The 17,744-nt window shown below is 59.0% G+C and overlaps 1 protein-coding gene across 4 annotated transcripts in view; it reads right to left on the bottom strand.

Moving 5' to 3' along the window:
* Positions 1-10,190: 10,190 nt before the first annotated feature.
* TSPAN9 (tetraspanin 9) overlaps positions 10,191-17,744 on the bottom strand; it is a gene marked incomplete at its 5' end in the record, with an annotated part of 208,255 nt that continues 200,701 nt past the window's right edge. For all 4 annotated transcript variants that reach the window (XM_081081407.1, XM_081081408.1, XM_081081409.1 and 1 more), the window contains 5 exons: positions 10,191-13,378; positions 14,947-15,030; positions 15,417-15,548; positions 16,320-16,421; positions 17,582-17,656. In XM_081081407.1, the coding sequence (XP_080937533.1) occupies positions 13,307-13,378; positions 14,947-15,030; positions 15,417-15,548; positions 16,320-16,421; positions 17,582-17,656 (465 nt within the window). In that variant the 3' untranslated portion in view covers positions 10,191-13,306. The remainder of the gene's footprint in view (positions 13,379-14,946; positions 15,031-15,416; positions 15,549-16,319; positions 16,422-17,581; positions 17,657-17,744) is intronic.

Here is a 17,744-nt window from a genome sequence, read left to right as displayed (position 1 = left end):
TGAGAGACGTACTGCTCTTGCAGACTAGTTCTCGGAGCGTGTTCCCTGGGAGCTTGTCAGAATGGCAGAATCTCAGTACCTCCCTCCCCCACCTGCCACGTGGGAACCTGCCCTTCATCCGGGTCCCAGCTGCGCACTCCATGTGGGAAGCCGCGCTCTGGACACTGCTGGCCGTACTGTGGTGGGATCCTGATCTCTGCTCTCTCCACCTGGCAGACCTGCGGAATGGTTCTCACCTGCTGCTTGCACCGGAGGCTCCAGCTGCATGTTCACTAACGGCCCATCCTGTCCCCCTCCAACTGCCCCCCCACAAAGACAGGGGTCCAAATCCCATCTGCCAGACCCGCGGAGCCAGCATAGCTCATCTAGAAACTCCCAGAAAGTCCCCATCCCTGGTACCCACCCTTCAGACCCACCAAGTGCTCAAGACCACGGCTCCTAAAGTTCCCACCAGACGGGAACCCTCCACTTCTGAGTGCTCACTGCCAGCCCAGGCGGGGGCTGGCCCTGCCAGGGGCAGACAGGAGGCTCCTAAGGTCCATAGGAAGGTGAGAGAGTTGGACTCTCTGCTCCCTCCCAGCTCCTGAAACGACATCGAAGGACTACAAACCTTGACCCCTCTGGACCGGGCGTTCAGCGTGACCCCGACGGGTGCTGAACAGCCCTCTTCTCGCCTCTGCCTGGGTTTGGGGGCCTTGCTCTGGCCTCCCAGAGATGCATCATGGTGGGCAGTTAGGGGTATCTCTGCTCCCAGAAGGCCCAGGCCTCTGATCTGCCTACCCCAAGGCCTTCTCACGGGAGAGGAGTGTCCCCATGGCCTGGCTCCTTCCTGCAGGGCCTGGGAGTGGAGAGAATGAGGTGAGGATGCTGGGAGCTGGATGCGGGCAGTGGTAGAGGGTGGGGCTTCGGGCAGGGAGCCAGGGGGTTGGGGGCGTAGGGAAGGCGGGGAGTTGGCCCTACCTGCATGTGCTGCAGCAGGAGCCTGCACCGCCTGGAGGCCTTCCCCGGGAGAGGAGCCCTGGGAGAAAGGCCCCGAGCCCCAGCCTCCAGGAACCTCCTGTGTAGGGCCTGATTCTCAGAACGGCCAGGGTTTTGTGGCAGTTAATGTGGGCGAGTGTAAAACTCCTCCCGATTGGACCCAATCACAGAGCCTGAAACATTGGAGCCACTGAAAAGGTAAAGCTCCAAGTCGAGGGGTGCTCTGCCCTGAACCTCACCTGTCCTGTGTCAGGCTCCCTGACCACGAGGCCTCGCTCTGCTCCCGGAGCAGCGCCTGGCTGTCTGAATTGGGCAGGGGATCCTCAGGAAGAACTTCCCCATACTGAGGGAGAACAGAAAGCAAAGCCTAGAAATGCAGTGCAGATGCTGACAGTTTTCCTTCAACAGCCACAGCCCTCCCCTCCCCCCTCCTCCCACCCCCCACCCTGCCCCCTGAGGCTGTGACATGGTGCTCCAACAGGAAGACCCCACACCCGCTTCCACACCTGCTCTTCCCGGGTCCTGGGGACCCTCTTCCCGCCCCACCCATGAGAGGTGGGCCCTTGTTATGCTAAAACCAGGGCCAAGGAAGGTCACCTCCTGCCTCCCCACTGGGTCCAGTCCCAGTGTGACAAGCTCAGCTCTGGCTGAGCCGGGTCAGTCCTGGGTGAAGGGTATTCTCTCTCCCATACACAGGTCCCTGCTATCCCCAGCTCAGCCCTCAACTGAGCAGAAGCTGCACACCCTCAGAGCACATTGCCTCCCTGCCTCCCTGCCTCCGGGGCTGGTGGGGGCCCTGGCTGGCTTAGCTCCTCCACCCAGAGGGCCTTGGGGTGGCTGAGAAAAATTCATTAGGAGGGAGACCAGCTTTGCTAGCAACCCCAGGCTGCATCAAGGACAAAAGAAACGGTGGTGTGGTCATCTTTGCTGCCCTCCAGCTTCCCAGGACTCATGCAGATAAATAAAAGGTGACGGTGAGGCCAAGCTCTTTGCAGGGACAGAAGTCAGACCGACAGGTCTCACAGGGAGAGAGAGAGAGAGAGAGAGAGAGAGAGAGAGAGAGAGAGAGAGAGCTCTTCCTGCCAGGGCAGAGGGGGGCGGCAGTGGGAGGGGTGTTGGCCTGTAACATGCCTGCCCCTCCTGGGTCCCTTCACTTTCCTGAGGTGCCCCAGCCTGTGCAGATGGGGATGGGGTGCCGGGCCTTGTCACTGGGGCAGACCCTGGAGAGCTGACTCCCTGCCCCACCTCCTGTGCTGATGAGGCAGAGGCTGGGGGAGCTGTGGCCCCTGGAGAGCTGACTTCCTGCCCCACCTCCTGTGCTGATGAGGCAGAGGCTGGGGGAGCTGTGGCCCCTGGAGAGCTGACTTCCTGCCCCACCTCCTGTGCTGACGAGGCAGAGGCTGGGGGAGCTGTGGCTCCTGTGCTGGGCATCGTCTTGTGAACGCTGCCGAGGACCGGGCTGGTCCAAGCCGCAGAGGGACAGAGCAGCCCAGAATTTGGGGGGACTGGGACCTCTTTGTTCATGCCAACGGCCTGGGAGATGAGACATGATGACAGGAAACTGAGGCCCAGGGCAGGGCAGGTTCCCCGGGGGGCGCCCTGAAGGCTGGAGTCAGAGCTGGGGTGCCGGTCCCACCTGTGAGCATGCAGATCTGCGCCAGGATGGCTCCCCCAGGTCCCTGCTCTGAGGCCGGCAGAGCCCTGAGTTCCCGGAGAGAGAAGGCGTGCCTGGTGAGGGCCATTGCAGTCCTGCGGGGGCAACAGGCGCGGGCACACAGGTCCAGAAAAGAGGCCAGCACACCCACACCTCGATCTCACCAAGCGGCCCTTCCCTCCCTCAGCTCACAGGAACACCCCTCCCAGAGGGAGTGCTGCACCCCAACTCCCTGGATGACCTGTGTTTGGGGAGACAGGAGTGTAACAGCCTTTGGTGAAGGGATGAAGTCTTGTTTAAAATATTTGCGACCATCCTTCTCTTTCTCCCTCCCCCTCCCAGCTCCAGGAGCTCCTCAGGCATAGCCATGGGGGGAGGGGTGGCCAGGGCCTTGTGTTTACTGAAGGCCTACTGTGTGCTTAGAATGTGTTAGTCACGTAGACACACCATCTCGTAGGGACCGAGGTACGAGGGTATATTCCCCCCACTTCACAGAGTCAGCAGCAGTGGCTGCCGTCACACCACCCCTCTCCCCGGCGCCCCCAGTTCTCCATCTCTAATAAACCGCTAAGCTGGCATTCAGGAGCAGCATGGCCTGTGGGGTGTTGTGGAGCCTCAGCAGCCTCACACCCCCTCCCCGGTTGGGCGGGACCACCATCAGCCCCAGCGCTAGAGCCCTACTCTGTGCGGTTGGAAGAGAAGAGTGGCTCCTTTGGGCTGACAGACCCCCCCCCCCAGAGTGTCTCACAGGAGCCTGGGGCCATGGCTCAGGGGCGCCTGACCTACCACCTCCGGAGCCAACGCTGACACCAGAGGGTGACCGCCCTCGGCACTCAGAATCCCCACGCAGATGTGAACGCTCATGCGGCATGGAGACAGTGGTCTGGGCATGGAGGCCTGGCCAGGTGGCAGGAAATGCCTCCCCCGCCCGCCCATGCGGCCTCACGCATCACAGAGCGGCCGGGGCAGGGAGGAGGTGCCCGGCTGGTGGAGCTGACCGCCTCCTGCCTGCCTTCCCTCCCCTCTGTGGCCGATACCGGGCTCTGGGTGGGCACAGTGTGAGCTGTCTCAGGCCTAGAATCTCATCAGGCTGCTGCCCAGTGCACGGCCCCAGGCCTGGCCCTGAGGAGGGGTGGGGTGACATGCAGGGCCATGTGCCTCCAAGATCCTCATGCCCCACGGCCACTGTTGGTCTTGGGATCTGCCACTCCCGGTCCATCTTCAGGGGTTCAAGGTGGGGGGTGTGAATGAAAAGTTACTTTCGCCACCACCCACCCTGCTATCAGCCTTGAAAACACTCTCCTTACTGGCCACAAGGGCTGGGGACAGAACTGGAGAAGGGGAGGTGGTTTGATGGCTAAGGAGAACCCCACATTTTGTGTCACCACTGGGTGGCGCTCACATCTGCCAAGGATGCTAGTGATCAAACTTGAGCTTGCATGAGGGTCCCCTGCAGGTCACCTGGAGGGTTTTTAGCAGATTACTGGCCCCTCTTTCCTCTCCCCCTCCCCCATCTTCAGATCAGAGGGTGGAGCCAAGGATTTGTGTCTCTAGTTCCCAGGTGATGTGGGTGCTGCTGACCTGGGGTTGCACCTGGAGAGCCATGCTTTCGACCACAGCCCTGAACCACCTTGTGTGTCACAGCCCCGGGGCTCAGTCCCCTCCGGGTGTGAGGCTTGGGTCCCACTCTGGGAAACGGGGCGGCTGTGGGCAGTTCACTGCCAGCCAGGACCGTGCCTCCCTGCGTGCGTTCCTGCAGCACCTGCCCCACCTCCGCTTGGATTGAGGGGCCGCCTGAGCCCGTCGGTGACCCCGGCTGGCAGAGCAGTGCCGGGTCCTCTTCCCTGAAGGGAACAGGTCCACAGTCCAGCCCCCTTTCCCACCCGCTCCGGCCCCACGCCACTCTCGTCGCCCTTTCTCTCTTCCAGCACAGTGCCAAGGCCTGTGCCCCTCCCGCGGCCTCCCGCGTCCCCTCTTCACCACAGGCGCCCGTGCCAGCGCCACAAGTCTTTCCAGGCAGCCCGTTCCTCCTGAGGCCAGACAGGCTCCTGGGGATCTGGAACCGGCGGTCCTGGATATGGGCTGTCACAATACTCTAGAGCCAGGGGTGGGCAAACTTTTTGACTCGAGGGCCACAATGGGTTCTTAAACTGGACCGAAGGGCCGGAACAAAAGCATGGATGGAGTGTTTGTGTGAACTAATATAAATTCAAAGTAAACATCATTACATAAAAGGGTACGGTCTTTTTTTTTTTTTTTTTTTTTTAGTTTTATTCATTTCAAACGGGCCAGATCGGGCCCGCGGGCCGTACTTTGCCCACGGCTGCTGAGTCTAGAGACAGGGAAGTCCCCTGACTCTATCACATACAGAGAAACTGCTCTCCTTGTAAACAGCCCCTCCACCGCTGGTCTCCGTGTAAGCCAGCCTCGGGGCCAGGGGGCACAATAATAAAGGAGCTGCATCTGGAACTACCTGCTGCTGCTGTTTTTCCTCCCCTGCAGGGAATTCCATCAGGTGTGTGGGGGGGGGGGGGCGGGGGCCGGTAGGAGCCCCTTGACTGTTTGCACCGACCTCACCTCGCGTGGGCGTCACTACTCCTGGTGATGAGCGAGAGCCAGGCTCTCACAACTGTGCTTGAGTTGTGTTCCCCTTAAACCGCCTTTGGGCAGCCGGGACTGCCACACTTCTGACTGTGATGCCCAGCAGCCCCTGTTACGAGCCTGCGGTCTGCCCGTCCTGCTGTGGGCATCACCCTGGCGGGCTGCAGCCGATGCAGGGTGTGTGGAGAGGGCAGGGCAGGGGCACTTCAAGCTGAGGCACACCTTCTACTGCTCCCTGGCCCCCACCCCACCTCCCCGCAGAGTGCTAGTGTCTCCCCCCTCCTCCCCGACCACTCATTTGTCCTCCTCCCCAGACTAGAGTCAGGCACTCCTCACCCCAATGCAAAAAGACATCCATCCATAATTCAGAGGGACTGAGCGCACCAGGGTGCCCGCCCAGTAAGGAGCGAAAGAAAGTAAATGCTTGTCTTTTATGACATAAAAGTTCCGTTTCATTCACTATTCTGTCTAGAAAACTTGCTTAAGGTGGGGTGGGGTCCATGAGGGAGCCTGAGAGCACCCGGGTAAGCTGGACGCTGGGGACCCTGCGACAGAGGGACTGGGGGGCAGGCTGGGCAGGGGTGGGGGGGTGGGGGCTGCCTGGCAGGGATCCGCATCCCTGGCCTCCTCCTGTGTCTCCCGGCCGGTTGGTCAAGACCATTCACTGAACAGTCACAGTGGCAGCCCCCCTGGCTTTGATATCAGGCCGGGGGACGGGCCCAGTCTGGGCGCCCCTGGTCACCCCTCTCATAGGATGTCTGCTCACCTGCACCATCACTGAGTGTGAGAGGGTGAGACCCTTCCAGGCCCCTTCCTGCCACACACAGCACTGTGGGTTCTGCCCATGCCGCCCCAGGGCCCTGGCTGCCGGTGGGGCCTGGTCAGGATGGGGGCAGTGGGAGCCTTTGCGGAAGCTGTCTCCCTGGTGGCTGCCCCTGGCCTGTCGGCTGCCACTACTTCCTGGCAGGAGACAACGCCTCTGTCAGCAGGGTGGGCTGCTTCAAGCTGGTGGGACTTGGTTCCCACTTCCTGTCCCCAGCTGAGAACAGAGAGGCTGCCCATGGGGTGGGGGACACACAGGGACAAAAGCTGAGATTCACCTTCTCCTCCTCCCCCTTCCCTCCCCCTCCTCCTCCTCCTCCTCCTCTTCTTCCCTTTCTTTCTTTCTTCTTTTAGTTTCCAATCAAGCTTTTAATGAAAAGATCATAAAATAACTTTTTCTCCTGTGATAGAAAAGTAATTCACTTTCTTCTTAAAAACAAATCCATGAGAAGCCCCTACTTCCATCACTGGCTGAAACCCTGTCCAGCAGTGACTGAGCAGGAAGGATGGGGCACTGCAGGGGGACCCAGTGGGACCCTTTGGCTCAGTCCAGGGGTGAAGAGGGCAGTGAATTAAGCTTGAATCTGGCCTTTTCCATCAGCCAGGTGCAAACCATGCCACGCACCAAGGCTGGAACAGGCCGGCCAGAGCCCTGTTAGCCTAGGCCCTAGGCACTCCCTGAAGAGATGAGGAACAGTTTCATGAGGGTCTCATGGATCCCTGATTGGAATTTGGAGAACCCCACATGGGAACCAGAGGTCAGATTCAACATTCTCTCCCTGAGTTGCCAACCAGTAAAATAAGAAGGCTGCATCCTCTCTAGAACTGGGGTCCGTTGACAGAGAAAAAGAAATATATTACAAATCTATTGAGGTTGCAGGAATTGGGGGGGGGGGGCGAGGAGGGGGAGTTAGGGCGGAGGAGGGAGACAAAAGGTAAGGGGCTTCCTGCTGCCATCAAATGGCAGAGCATGGTCCTCTTGCTTGCCTGGCAGGTCGGCCCTGCTTGGGACAATGGTGAGGCTAGGTCCCAGAACTCTGCAGCCGCCAGAAGAGAAACCTCTGGGCAACACACTCTATCCGCCAGACCCACCACAGACCACCAGCTGGCCTTGCTCTTCCAGTCCCTGTTCTCTGCATCACGATCACCAGAGGAACCTGGGCACTGCCCAGGTGTGCGCCAGGGACAGTCAGCTACCTATCACTCTCCAGGCCCACAGGGGGAAATTCCGGCTTCAGCCGGAGGGCCTGGCTCGAGTGTGTCCTGTGGATGTGGCTTTTCTTTTTGTCGGGTTAAGGAGGCGCAGTGGTCCATCTCACGGCTGTCATTAAACTCAGCATAATGAGATGGCTAAATCAATAGCCTCCCAATCTTTACTGACTGCTTTAAGAAGGGGCCATTGCAATGCCGATATTTTTGTGCCCCAATCGACATTCATTTAATCTGACTTCCCTCTTGCGTCTGTGAATTACTATGCTCTACAACCAGCCCAGAGCAAAACTGGGAGACACGTCCTGCAACTCTCCTTTCCATAGCTCACTCCCCTCCCAGATCCCTGCCCTGGGACCCAGCTTTCAGCAGGGGCCCTGCTTCTCCTTGGGGACCCTAAGCCCCAAATTTGACCACTTCCTTGCCAAGCACCTCCCTTGGCCCAGGAACAGGCTGGGTGTCTTTCCATACATGCCTCTATTTAGTCTTCACAGCAAATCTGTAAAATAGGTGTCATCCTCATTCTGCAGATGATGAAACCAAGACAAATTCAATGACTACAATGCTCCTGAGGACACCAGCTGCGGAGCGGGAATTTGCCCAGGCCCTCCAGCCCCCACCAGCACGTTCCCACCCAGACCTGTACAGTGACCGCTGATAGCACAGTCATGGTCAGGACAAGCCTAGACAACGCCTGTGAAAGCATCGTGAGGCTGTGATGCTCAAAACAAAAGGAGAGATAGCTGCATGTGCCGGCCTCTGCCGTCTCCTGCCCGTGAGCAATGAGCCTAGAAAACACTCACCTGCATTTGGTGCAAACCATTCGTCAGTTCCAGCGCAGGGCGAGGGCCGGCATGCTGGATGAGCGGCCAGAAGGCGCTTTCCCCCACAGTAAGTCTGTCAGTCACCGGGCTCATCACTTCTCCTGGGGTCTCTCAAAAGTGTTCTTTCCTCCGTCCCACCGGTGTTGCCCGAGGGCTACGTCATCTCTCACCTAAATCGCCTGCACAGCCTCTCCAAGGTCCCTGCACCCACGCTGTCCCCTCAGCCATCCTCCACTCTGCAGCCACAGCGATGGTTCTCAAGGCCGGTCTGAGCCGGCACATGGGCTTCCGGCCTCTCAGCAGTTCCCTGTGCTCTTGGCTTAAAGCTCACCCCTTCACCGGTGTGCCACCCCAATGACATCAACAGGACACCCCTCCCTGCCACGTCAGCTCCTCCCACTTCAGCTCTCAGCTCCACATCCGAGATGGGGTCAGCGACTCTCCACCCAGAGAACATCAGCATCGGAGCCTGAGGGGCGTTCCCATTGACTCTGTGGGCCTCTGTGAGCCACAGGGACCGGTCTGGCTGTTCACCACTGTGTTCAGGCTGCTTGGCACAAGTTAGTGTTCGAGTCTTTGTGTGATAATATCTTGTCTGTGCGAGCCCTGGACGAGCTGTTTTGAGGAAGTTCTCATACATACCAAGCCGGCTCCTCTGTGGCTCACAAACCATCCTTTCTCACTTGCCCTTCGCTGGATGCTGATGGGAGGCAGCTATCCCACCTCCTCACACAAGAATGGGGGAGCAAGAGGTCCTCCAGGGTCATCTCAGCCACCCGTGCCATGGACTGAAGAGCCCAGAACCCATCCCAGAAGGCCCTTGCCTAGTGTTAGAAGTCTCCAGGGGAGAAGATGCCCAGCCCTGTCCTCCCGCTGACATCCCCTCTCCTGCCTGGCCAGGTGGCCCGCCTTTCACTGCTTAATCTGACTGGGGCTCAGTGCTCACAGAACAGTTCGTGTGTCCCAGTGCCCTGGGTGCCAATGGACTTCACTCTGTCCCTCAGAGAAGACAGCGCAGGGACACGGGGGCATCCCAGTAGGTGTGTCCACAGGCTGCGGGGCAGGAGTGAGAGCAAGAATGGGCAGAGGAAGTGGCTCCCACCCACTTTCTATGCCTCGGTTGGTCCTCAGAGGATGGAGGGTCACCCGTCCCTGAGCCATGACCATCTCCTGACCCCACAGCCACAAGGTCTCCTTGCACCTTTGACAGAGGGTCACCTCAGACGCCTCAGTCAATCCTCAGCAAATCCCTGCAGGTGCTGGGACACAGCAGCTGCAGGAAGGCTCCCAAGGTTGATGATCTGGGACAATCCCATGCCAACCTGGCCTCTCCCCGAGGAGGCGGGAGCCAGACCTCCGCACACGAGGGCTGAGAGATGCGGCTCCCGCTCCCATCAAACCCACGCTGCACATTCGCCTTCATTCCCAACCCGGCCCAGCCTGGTACCTGAGCTGCAACGATGGCCCAGGGCAGGGTGAGTCTGAGCTTCTCACCCCAACTTGTCACTGTGACTACAGCAGCCATGGAGGCTGGGAGGCTTCCCTGCAGTGAGGTGGCACAGGAAGTGGTTTTCAGTGCCTCCCTCCTCCCCGCTGACCATCTCGTACTGACTGGTGCTTCTGTGCCCAGTGGAGCCAGCTCAGAGCCACCTAAGGGAGTGCAGCCCAGGCAAAGCCACCCGCAAGGTCCCCTCACTCTTGGCTCCCATGAGCCCCAGGGTCATCAGGTCGGGTGGGGAGAAACTGCACCTACAGCTGCATCCCTGCCCCACAGGAGGCCAAGAGTGGCTTGTCGCTGCCCTTCTCCCAGCGCTCTAAGGGCCTGGCCCACAGGCTGGTGGACTGGACGGGACAAACACATAGGTGGGGTCGGCCTCTCATGCAGAGGGCCCCCACCAAACCCGCCTCAGGTCACCAGGCAAAGGAGGTGTTAGGATTCCTCAAGCACCCACAGAAGGACCCCCCACTCCCCTAAGCCAGCAGATCTGTAACCTGGGCTTGAGGGGAGATGAGTTCCTAGCTGCAGGGTGTGTCTTGGACAGAAAGTAGGGCTGGTGCCAGTCATGGTTTACCGAATGAACATACCACAGAGACAGCCTGCTTGTGCTTTTGACATATGATCAGGTTTTATTTAAAAACATGCTAAAAACATGGTGTTCAATAAAGCCAGGACCAGGATGAAGGAAACGCAGATACCGCATCACAAGCAGAAAAGTGCATTTGAAACCAACAGGCGTGCTCTCCCGTGCTGGGCAGGGTGTGCCCGGAGTGCCCGGTGAGGGCAGGAAGGCCAGGCCCCACCCTGGACTACTGCTTCACTGCAGGGAGAGGAGGGAAATGGGAGAAGGGGAAATGAGCCCCGGACGCTGAAAGGCTGAAGGACCAAGAGCAGACCCCACGCACCTGGCCCGGCTCCCATCCTACACCAGGTCCCTGCTAGTTAGCACCTCCACCAGTGGTGGGCAGGGGGACCGAGAGCCGGACAGTCATTTCCATCCATTTGGCTGCTCTTTGGCCACTAAAACAAGAAGGGATGGCCACCTGGTTCCAAGTCAGACCAGAACATTTGCATGAGCATCTGGGGTGGGTTCAGCAGCCTTCCTGAGCGAGCCTAGGATGCAGGCCCAGGCCCGCAGGAGTGCAGAGGAGACTGTGCCCACACCTGCTGCAGCCCACGGAGCAGGGCTCAGGCCCTGCTCACTCACCTCCCGAGGTGGCTGCAAAGGAAGGCCAGGGAAGGCATTCCCCTGATGCCGTCTGCAGGACCCTGACCTTCTGAGCCTTCTGTAAACCGCCTGCATCAGACCTGACCAAATGAACTCCGACTCTGGTGGGGAAGCCACAGCTGTGGCCTCCAACACAGTGTGGGCCAAACACAGGCTTGGAAGAGCACCCCAGCCCATGCACAGCACCTTTCACCCAGTGTCGACTCAGCCAATGACGGAACCACCAAGCACAGGATGAGACCAGAAGGGAGTTTGGGAACTGTGACAAGATACTGAGGACAAATGATAGGGTGTGGCGCAAAGGAGGAAGTGGATCTGTGGCAAGGGCTCCAGGCCAGGGGATGCCCCTGAAGCTCCAGAAACAAAACACTGCCAGGGAGGCCACACCTCCCAAGGTGCTAGGCTTTTGCTGTTGATTTTAACAAAAATTAAAAATTGCATTGATAGGCATAAACAACCCCCCACCCCCAGCATAAACTCAGTATGCACCGCGTCCCACTGCACGACTTGAATGCTGTTTGCTGAGTGTCTCCGCAATGGCCTGGTGGCAGGCTGCTAGGAGCTCTGCAGTCTGGGGTTCCCGGAGGCAGCCAAAGGACCCAGAGGCAGTTTTTCTCAAACGTGTGCTTAACCCTCCTCCACCCCAGGCCCCACCTCCCCAGCTCTCCCATCTGCACCAGCTCTCAGGAGGTGGTTCTACTGCCCAACTCACACCCCACCCTCCAAAGACGTGAGTCCTGAGCTCACCCAAAGTTCTGTCCTCCTGGTCCTGACTGCACTGCACTGAAGATCAGGGGAGGGGTTGCTGGCTGGGCAGCTGAGTCTCAGCTCTTGGAACAGACAGATGGAGGCCGGAGAGATATGGGCCTGGTGGGAAACTAGGGCTGGAGTCACGTGGTGTAGAAAAAGGCAGCCTCCCTGAGGCCCCACCTGGGGAAGCACCCAGGCCCCACCTGGTTAGTGGGGAACCTTTTCAAGCTCCATCCCACAGATTCTTGACTTTCTTCTTTAACTGCAAAATGCTCGCTTAGACCAGCATAAATGCTGGTGGGCACTCTCGCAGCCGAATGCCCCGCCCACCTCTCATCTCCCAGGCCCTGACTCAGGCGGCTTCCTCCTGGGGCTACTTAACAGGATCCAGTCTGACATCTCTCAGTTTTCTGTACTTTTCCTTGCGGTCACTGGGGACATGACTGCCACCCACCCCACCATCCATGAGCCCAGAGGAAGATGAGTCCTGGGACTTGGACGGACACCTCCCCCTTCCTCCCAGCAGGAACCAGCAGCCCAGTGCACCAGCTGGAATGGTCACGGGCACCACTTCCACCTGCCCTCCTGACTCCAGGGTCCTCTGCCACTATCTGAGCAGCAAAACCTCAGGACTGCCTCCCTCCCAGAAGCAGTGTGAGAAAGTGAGCAGCAGCTGAACGAGAGGTATGTGTCCGGGAGTTTCTACAGGAATGTCTGTGAAATCACTGGGGTTGGCAGATGTCACGGGACGGCCCGCGGGGGTCGGGGGGAGGAGGGCCTCCCGTGCCGGCAGAGGGCAGAGGAAGGAGGAAGGGAAGGAAAAGCAACTGCTCATCCATGAAGTGGAAGGACCCACAACGGCTCCAGCTGTGTTCCTGGGAAGCACCCGGCAGCCCCCCAGGAACCCCGCTGCTCTGGCCTCCTGCACCAGCACGCGCAGACACGTGGCTCCTGAGCCGGACGCTCCTCGTGCGGCTGCACATGCCTCTGTTTCACCTCCTCTTCCAGGCTCTGGTGCCACAGGCCGTGGGGCAGACAGAGCAGCCCCAGCCGCCTCCCTCAGAGCATCTGAACGCAGGCTGGCCCACTCACCCAGTGCCTCCTGACTGCTGCACAGTGGTTTGTCCTGACTGAAACCCGACGACGTCCTCTCTCCCACCCGTCTCCCACCGTCAGAAAAAAATCAAACTGTTACAGAAATCAACACAGTAAAAAGTTATAAATCAGAAAGCTAACCCTAAACTTATCTGAGATAATATTCCTGAATAATCATAATCAGAGTAAAATAAAATAAAAAAAGTTACACTGTAAGGTATAAAAAGCCTGGGCAAGGTGCTCCTTGGGTGCCTGGCCAGAGGCTGCTGCTCTAGCTGTCCGAAGGGAGGCCTCTGCTGGGCAGTCTCTCCGCCAGGCGGGAGCACTCACGGCCCCCCACGCGCACAGTGTGGTGTGAGGAAGGGCGGGGCAGCCACCATCGGTGCGGCCTCCTCCAATGCGGCCCCCGGCCCACCCTGTCTTCTTTGGCAAATGCACAGATGCAGGAATCCAGCACCCCTAGCACCCCAAGGTCTCTGTGCCTTCTCCCCATGGCTCTCCACCCCAAGAAGGATGAGGCGGGGTGTGTGGAGGGCGCTGGGGGACGTGGGTGCAGGGGGCAGCAGTCTGGAGTGCGGGCAGGCAACACAAAGCTCAAATCTCCTTCCCTGGCACAGCGTCCGCGTGGGGGCGGGCTCCGCTGGCGCTCAGGCGTCGTACTTCTTACCGGTCCGGTGGATGTGCTGGAAGAGGGTCATGGAGAAGGCCATGCCCAGAATCTGAAAGGCATGGGGAACGGGCTCAGACAGAAGCCCCACGGCGGGGCCCCCGCCAGCAAAAGGTGCAACCGCTTGTGGGCGTGAAAAACCTGGTGGGGTGAGGACAGTGGTGAGCAGAGGAGGGCACCCCGCGACCAGCCCAGGGCCACACCGTGAGCTCAGCCCTCAGAGCTGTCTGTACAGAATGTCGCTGAGCCTCTCCATCTCAGTGCTGTGTGAGGCCGAGCGCACAGAGGCCTGACCCTGACCGGCAGCTAACCAGGCGGTGCGGAGGGGGAGGGAACGCCTGTGCTCAGTCGCTCTGTTCTGGAATGCACAGCGTGATTCTCGGGCGGCAGCAGACACTCTTACCAGTGATGCTTAGGACATTAATTCTTGTTTGTTATTCCCTCAACTCCTGAATCCTGAAAGGGGGTGGTGACAGCAGGGAGCCAGCCTGTGGCTCAAGTCACCACAGATAGTCTGCATTGGGCACAGGCCACAAAGCAGGTGACACTGTGTCTCTCCTGGCTCCCACACCGAAGGTGCAGGCATACATGGAGGAGACCATGGTGGATGAGCCCAACCCCAAGGTTCTGGTCCAGGTCCAGGTCCAAGTCCAGGCCTGACCCCAGGCGGACCTGACATGAGCCCCACTCTTGGTACTAAATGGTGAGTGCAGCTCACATGAGAGCTCATCTGCTCAGAGTGCGAGCACTTAGATAAATCAGACACGATCTGGCCCCTTGGCCCAAGGGTTTAGGATAAGGAAGGTCCCTGGTGCAGGATGTTGACCGTCTTCCCATGGACCGACCAGGGAAGGTCAAGTACTCCAAGAGGAATCAGGCATGGAGACTCCTGCTCACCAGGGACAGGAGCCATGTGTAGTGGGCACAGGAGGGAGCCCAGGAAATGCTCGTCCCCAGAAAGGTCAGGGTCTCGTGCTCCCAGCCAGCTGTGTCGGCCTCATCATCAAGAGGAGAGGCAAGGACCCCGCCTCTTGCCTCTCCATCACCTAAGCTCGGCCTTAAGAGAACAGCGTCACTACGTGCTTGCTAAGAACAGCTAAGATGACCTGGCACTTCCTCTGTGCTTGGTGCAGCTCCTTGCCCGATGTGAGGCATGTTAAACTCACTCCCTGTTGAGAAGTGGCACTATGATCAGGCTCGTTATATTGATGTGGAAATTCAGGCACACAAGCTAATCAGTGTGCCCAGGTCACACATGTCTAACAGACGGTGAGGCCAGGACTGACCCCTGTGGGCTCTGACCCCCGAGCCCATCCATGCTCACAGGTGTTCCTAAGGACTCAGGTCTCGTTCAGTTCAGCCACAAGGTAAATGTCCCTTTGAAGTGAGGACAGGTGTGTTCACCAGCAAACCCACACGCGGGCTGCGCGCAATGCCAGCATCGGGCCCAAGGCCTAGGAAATGGGAGGAAGCAGCGCCTCTGGGGCCTGTAGGGTCAGGCACGCACCAAGGGGCCGCAAAGCAGGACAGCGCATGGAGGGGGCCGCCTGGGTCAGTGACTTAACTCCGGGGGCTCGCTTTTCTCCAGCTGGGATGCAGCGAGGCTGATGGCCCTCTCACCTGCATGATAAGGATGCACATCCCCACGGTGCCGAGAACGTTCTTGTTTTCATCAAACCACATCTTCACCCTTTCATAGCAGCCCTAGGGAGCGAGGACCACGAGGTGAAGGGCCCGGCATGATGACGAGCACCCCTCCTGCCCACCCCCCCTCTCTCTTTCTCCTTCAGCCCCTGTCCTTGCTCTTTTCTCTTGTCCTTCCCTGACCCTCAGCCTGGTCCTGCCTTTGAGCAGGCCCTGCCCTGCCCAGGGTTCCACCCACAAGGCCCCACTGCACAGCCTCAGACATACCCCTCCTCATTACACTCCCAACTATGGGTCCAGGCCCTCCATTTTCCACCTGTCCTTTTGGCTTCAGTCCTATGCACCCCCCACATTAAGCCCCAGGCCCCCCTCCCTCCCCTGTAGGTTCCTTTTGCCACGGCACAGGCTCCTGGGAGGAGGGCCCAGGGCAGGGCCTCGGGCCTCACCGTTCTCCACAGCAGGGTGGTGCTGTTGCGCCCACAGCCCTGGGAGTTCTCCATGCAGCAGCGGTCGGGGACCGTGTTCTCACCCAGCACCGGGTACCAGTCTGTGTAGTCGGTGACACCGCAGCAGTGCATCTGTGGGTGGGAGGCACAGGGTCAGACACGCCACAGCCTGCCATCTCCTCTGCGCCCTCCCCATCCAGGCCAACCCCGCCCCAGTGACCTGCCCCCTGGAGTTCAGCAGAGGACACAAAGGCCTTCTCTTGTCCATTTTTGGCCTCAGCTGGGCCCACAGGGGAGGTAAGTGAGAGCTCCCTCCTGGAGGCTGGAGCAGGAGAGAGGAAAGCTGCCGGCCCCTCGGAACTGGGCACTGACTCTGGGCAGGAGTCCTCAGCCCTCCGTCCCACCAGCACCTGCGGCTCTGTGCCTGAGGGACCGTCGCAGGCTGGCGCCTGCCCTTCCCCAGCGCTTCCCATGGGGCACCAGGCTGTACTGACTTGTTCTTCTCAGAATCAGAGCCTCCTAGCCTGAGCCAGGACCAGGGGGCATAGCTGTTGCTAAAATAAATTCTGTCACTCATTCCAAAGCTTCAGAGAAGGATCAGATGGTCTGTCCTTCTCGATCATCCATCCTTCCCAGCTCCCTGTGCCCACTTAGCCACTCGCACAGCCCCCTCAGGCCTGTCCACTCCTGTGTCCAGGTCCTGCTCACCCTCCTTCACTCACCTCCTCGCCCCTCTCCAGCTGCATCCCACTGGCTGGTGTCTGACCCGGCAGCTCTCACTTACTATCCAGAAAGCACAGCTGCCCAACTCGGTCACCTGGGCGGGGTCTGAGGCCCAGGCCGCACGCCTCCTCCCTGTCTGCTGGCCCTGCCCATCCAGTTAGCAGGGCTGCCCACCCTCACCTCGGCCTGGATGATGTTCCAGGCATTCTTCAGACCCACGTTGTTCTCCGTGTTGTAGAGCAGCAGGCCTTCCTTCAGGTCCTTCTTGGCGTTCTCATTCACCTGTCCGGGTGAGGCCGACAGACAGGACAGGTGGGACCAGATGCAGCCTGCCCAGGTCCACTAGGACTGCTGGCCACCCTTCTCCCTGGGTGGGGTGCTGGGGCAGGGCAGGTCCACGCCCCCAGCTTCAGTCTATTCCCACTGACTCCCAGGAGAGCTGTAACCCTCAGAGGAAAGACACCAGCCACACACAGGCCACTCTGCCACCCGCCCACATCTTCCCCCGTGCTGCCCGTCAGAGGCACCCTGGGAACCAGAGAGTGGCAGACGAGTCATTTTGATCTTAGGGCCACCTCTCGCTGGCAAGTAGCTTGCCTCTGCTTTATCTGTCATACCCTGTAATAATAATATCTACCTCTGGCGTTGAGAGAATTAAAGGAAACAATTCTCATAAAGAGCCAAGCACAGGGCTGGCACAGAGGGATCTTTTGGTATTATTATTTCTTCCCTTTCACAAATGCAAAGGAACTCAGTTCTAACCCTAATAATGACTCCACCTTCCAGTGTGGCCTGGGCAAGTGCTTCCAGACCCCACGGAACTGAGAGCAACATAGTTCCTGGGCACAGGGCACCAACGAGCCTGCTGAGCCCTAAGAGACTCAGTGCTTGGCTACTCATTCCTGGGAGTACCAATAAGAAGTTCTCCAAATGGACTGGGAGCTATCTAGTCTGCCGAGGTTGCCAGGAGGCACCCCACCATCCTGAACCCTGCGGTGCAGCCTGGAGCAGTCGCTCCGCCTCGGAGGCCTCTGGAAAAGGAAGGGTAGCTCCCCTTCACCGTTAGCCCTACTCATGGTGTCACCGGCCACGTTCCTGCAGGTTTCCAATGGGTTATCGTCAAATCCCAGCCTAGCCGCTTAGTGAGTCTAACTCCCTTCTCCAAGTGGCCAACACAGTGTGCTGGAATGCTCCCAGTGATGCGGAGTTCACTGAGCAAGGGGCAGTCCACTGCATCCTTGGACAATTTAGAGGACTCAACTTCCTAAGACTACACAAGGTAATGAACCATCCCAAACTCGCCTTCCCCATGCTGCCCCACCAAAACCTTTCATCTGGGCCTTTCCTGTTCTCCTGGTTCCATTTCCCTCTGGTTTGCTCCAGTTTGACCCAATCCCAAGGGCAATGAAATTCCATAAGCTCCCTCCTTCCTGAAAGCTTACCTTGTCCATGTAGACAAAGAAGAGGATAAGTAAGATCAGCTCTGCTAGGAGGATGACCAACAGGACGATGAAGAACTGGAAAGAGAAGGTGCAGGCATGGGCACATGGTGGTGGTCGTGGCCAGGAGTGGGGCACAAACCAGAACAAGGGCAGGGAGGCGGGG

Source organism: Myotis nattereri (genome assembly GCF_964212035.1).
Source record: "Myotis nattereri genome assembly, chromosome: 2".
Taxonomy (NCBI): domain Eukaryota; kingdom Metazoa; phylum Chordata; class Mammalia; order Chiroptera; family Vespertilionidae; genus Myotis; species Myotis nattereri.
The sequence above is the reverse complement of the archived record's forward strand: the minus strand, read 5'-3'. Positions and strand labels throughout refer to the sequence as shown.